The sequence below is a fragment of the Camponotus vicinus genome, unplaced genomic scaffold, assembly GCF_025532165.1.
Source record: "Camponotus vicinus isolate PSW18456_S1 unplaced genomic scaffold, iyCamVici1.0 SCAF_7, whole genome shotgun sequence".
NCBI classification, from domain to species: Eukaryota; Metazoa; Arthropoda; class Insecta; order Hymenoptera; family Formicidae; genus Camponotus; species Camponotus vicinus.
The window spans coordinates 10,472,687-10,475,306 of record NW_028141979.1 but is presented as its reverse complement, the minus strand read 5'-3'; the positions used below and the strand labels follow the sequence as shown (position 1 = coordinate 10,475,306).

General features: G+C 28.5%; 1 protein-coding gene across 1 annotated transcript; it reads right to left on the bottom strand.

Annotated features, from left to right (window-relative positions):
• Positions 1–835: 835 nt before the first annotated feature.
• Positions 836–1,802, bottom strand: LOC145974394 (ATP synthase subunit d, mitochondrial). The gene is made up of 3 exons (XM_083104201.1): positions 1,606–1,802; positions 1,277–1,445; positions 836–1,213 (listed from the first exon to the last, which is right to left on the bottom strand). The coding sequence occupies exons 1-3, from the start codon at positions 1,719–1,721 to the stop codon at positions 989–991; spliced, it is 510 nt and encodes a 169-aa protein (XP_082960327.1). The 5' UTR covers positions 1,722–1,802; the 3' UTR covers positions 836–988.
• Between the last annotated feature and the right edge of the window lie 818 nt (positions 1,803–2,620).

The following is a 2,620-nucleotide window of genomic DNA, read 5'->3' as shown; positions in this document are numbered from 1 at the left end:
TTGCAACATTATTAATATTTATTGCTGCAATATTCTGTACTGTATGTGGAGTGTTTTAACACTTGTAATAATATTATTAAGTTAAAAAATTCTCGAGACTCGGAATTCTATTTAATCTATTTGGTGATGAAAAACAATCTCATAATTTCTTAGAAAATTTTAGGAATTTTTCATAATTTAAATTTATGAAGAATTTTAAAAAAGTATATCAGATTTAGTCAGATTTTTTAATATTATTTTAGAAAATTATAGAATTAAAAAATTCCAGAATATTTGACATTTATATATGTAAGAAATTCTAACAAAATTCATTTATAATAAAAATATATGGAATAACTTCTTTTCTGAAGATTTTTGAAAAGTGTGCCAATTCGTACAGAAACTCTTAACATTTTTTGAGGAAGTTTTAAAATTTATAGAAAATCTGAAAATTTTTATGAGACATTCTGTAAATAATTTTTATCAAGGGATATTCAGTTGAACACAATTATTTTACAAACTCAATCATATGACTCGTGTAATATTTCTCTTGCTATATTTAGTGTTTTTAAATAATTTTTTAATTAACTGTTACTATTTTTATAAGATACATTTCATTTTCAAATCATGGCTAAACAAGATTCCTAAATAGATTTGAATCTTTACTTGTGTATATGAATTTTCTTACCAATTGTAAATAGAATTTGAATTTTTATTAAATCAAATGCAAGTTACTTATTGCAAAATTACCTCATATTTTAATTAAATCACTTATTGTATCATTTCATATTTCTTACTTTTAGATGCGTATAATATATATGTAAAGGTTTTGTCTTCTATATAAAAAATTGACATATTTTTTTATAGATGCAAATTTACTTTTAGATGCATATGATGACAACACAGAAATAAAGAACAAAATTATTTTTCAATTTAACATACATTTTTGAGTATGCTAGAAGTATGACTACATTTTACATCTTGACCATTTTTAGCACATTCTGGTGTATTAATGATGTGCCGGTCGTCCTGGATCGTTTTCTGGCTGGAACTCAGGTGTGTGCGGCCAGGCTGTTGGTTTGTCGTTATTTACAGCCTGATCTGGATAAGATTCTCGGAAATCTTCCATTGTCATTTCAGAGAAAGGTAATAAACCCTTTATTCTCTCAATTTCCTTGCTAGCAGTGGCAATGCGTTCATTCGACTCAGAGATGAATTGCTGAATTTTAGCATGCTGCAATACATTCATAATTTAGAAGAAATGACAAATGTAACATTTTGCAATCGCAATTATTACCAATTCCTTCTCTTGACCCTCGAGTTGCGAGGTATATTTGTCTGCTGGATACGGCACTGCAAAGGATTCGTAGTCCTTCTGAAATTTATCGACTAATCCAGCTAAGGCAATATTTTTCTTGTAATACGCCCAATCAATTTTTGGAGGCGCCTCTGGGTTTGCAGTCATTCTACAAATATGATATAAACAATATGAACCCATATTAATGTTATTAATAATATCAAGATTCAAATCTGTAATTTTCATTGAAAATAAGAAACATTCTGATTGCGTTATATAATAGCTCACATATGACAATCTCGAGAAACATGATACACATATTTACTGACCGTCGTAGATACTGGTCAGACTTGGTTTTGAAGGTGGCGAACACATTTTTCTCCGTCTCGGGAATCCTTTCGGCGAGCGCCGCCCAATTAATCGCCTTAATTGCCTTGCGCGACATTTTCTATCGTTACTTCTCGAGAGCGAGACAAGCCGATGCCAGACTATACCAGACACCAAGACCAGCTGATCGCACAAGCATAGATTTCGATATATTACTAGATGGTCACCCTGGTGAAAAAAAATTTCGTAATTTCTTAGAAAATTTAGGAATTTTTCATAATTAAAATTTATGAAGAATTCTAAAAAAATGTATCAAATTTGTTCAGGTTTTTTAATCTTAATTTTAACTTTAATTTTAATTAAAATCTTAATTTAATCTTAATTTTAATTTTAGAAAATTATAGAATAAAAAATCTTGTCAGAATATTTAATATTTATATATATAAGAAATTCTAACAGAATTTATTTATAGTAAAAGTATAAAATATATCTTCAATCCTTTTTTGAAAATTTTTGAAAAGTACTAATTCGTACAGAAAATTTTAAAATTCTTAAAATTTTCTTAGAAAGTTTTAGAATTTTAGAATTTTTATAGAAAATCTGAAAATTTTTATGAAAAATTCTGTAAATAATTTTCACCAGGGCAATTCCAGAATAATCCAGAGTTGTTCGTCGATTTCAAAATTACATCTACATGAATTGTTTACATAGGTTCATATTCTGAATCCTCTTTTATTGATAAAAGTGCCTTTAAAAGTGGCTTATAAGCCTTCTGATTGGCTGTAAGCCACTTTTAGAGGCACTTTTATCGATAAAAGAGATTCAGAATATGGATCTAAAAGAACTTAATTCTGCGCATGTGCAGAAGCCGATGTAACACAACCAATGATCGCGTTCAGTAGAGGAAAAAAATCCAAAGTGATTGTTGGTTGGTTCTTATTTTTAGATCCAGCAAATTAGCTTTGTGGATGTTACAAATACCCCAGCAAACACCAAGTAACATTTATATAATTGTTA

Bases quoted from the DNA above. Each gene is read 5' to 3' on its own strand.
- LOC145974394 (XM_083104201.1), bottom strand. From the start codon at position 1,721: ATGTCGCGCAAGGCAATTAAGGCGATTAATTGGGCGGCGCTCGCCGAA. The intron at 1,446-1,605 runs GTCAGTAAATAT...TCATATTTGTAG, and splicing joins TCTGACCAGTATCTACGACG to AATGACTGCAAACCCAGAGG. The intron at 1,214-1,276 runs GTAATAATTGCG...AATGTATTGCAG, and splicing joins AGGGTCAAGAGAAGGAATTG to CATGCTAAAATTCAGCAATT.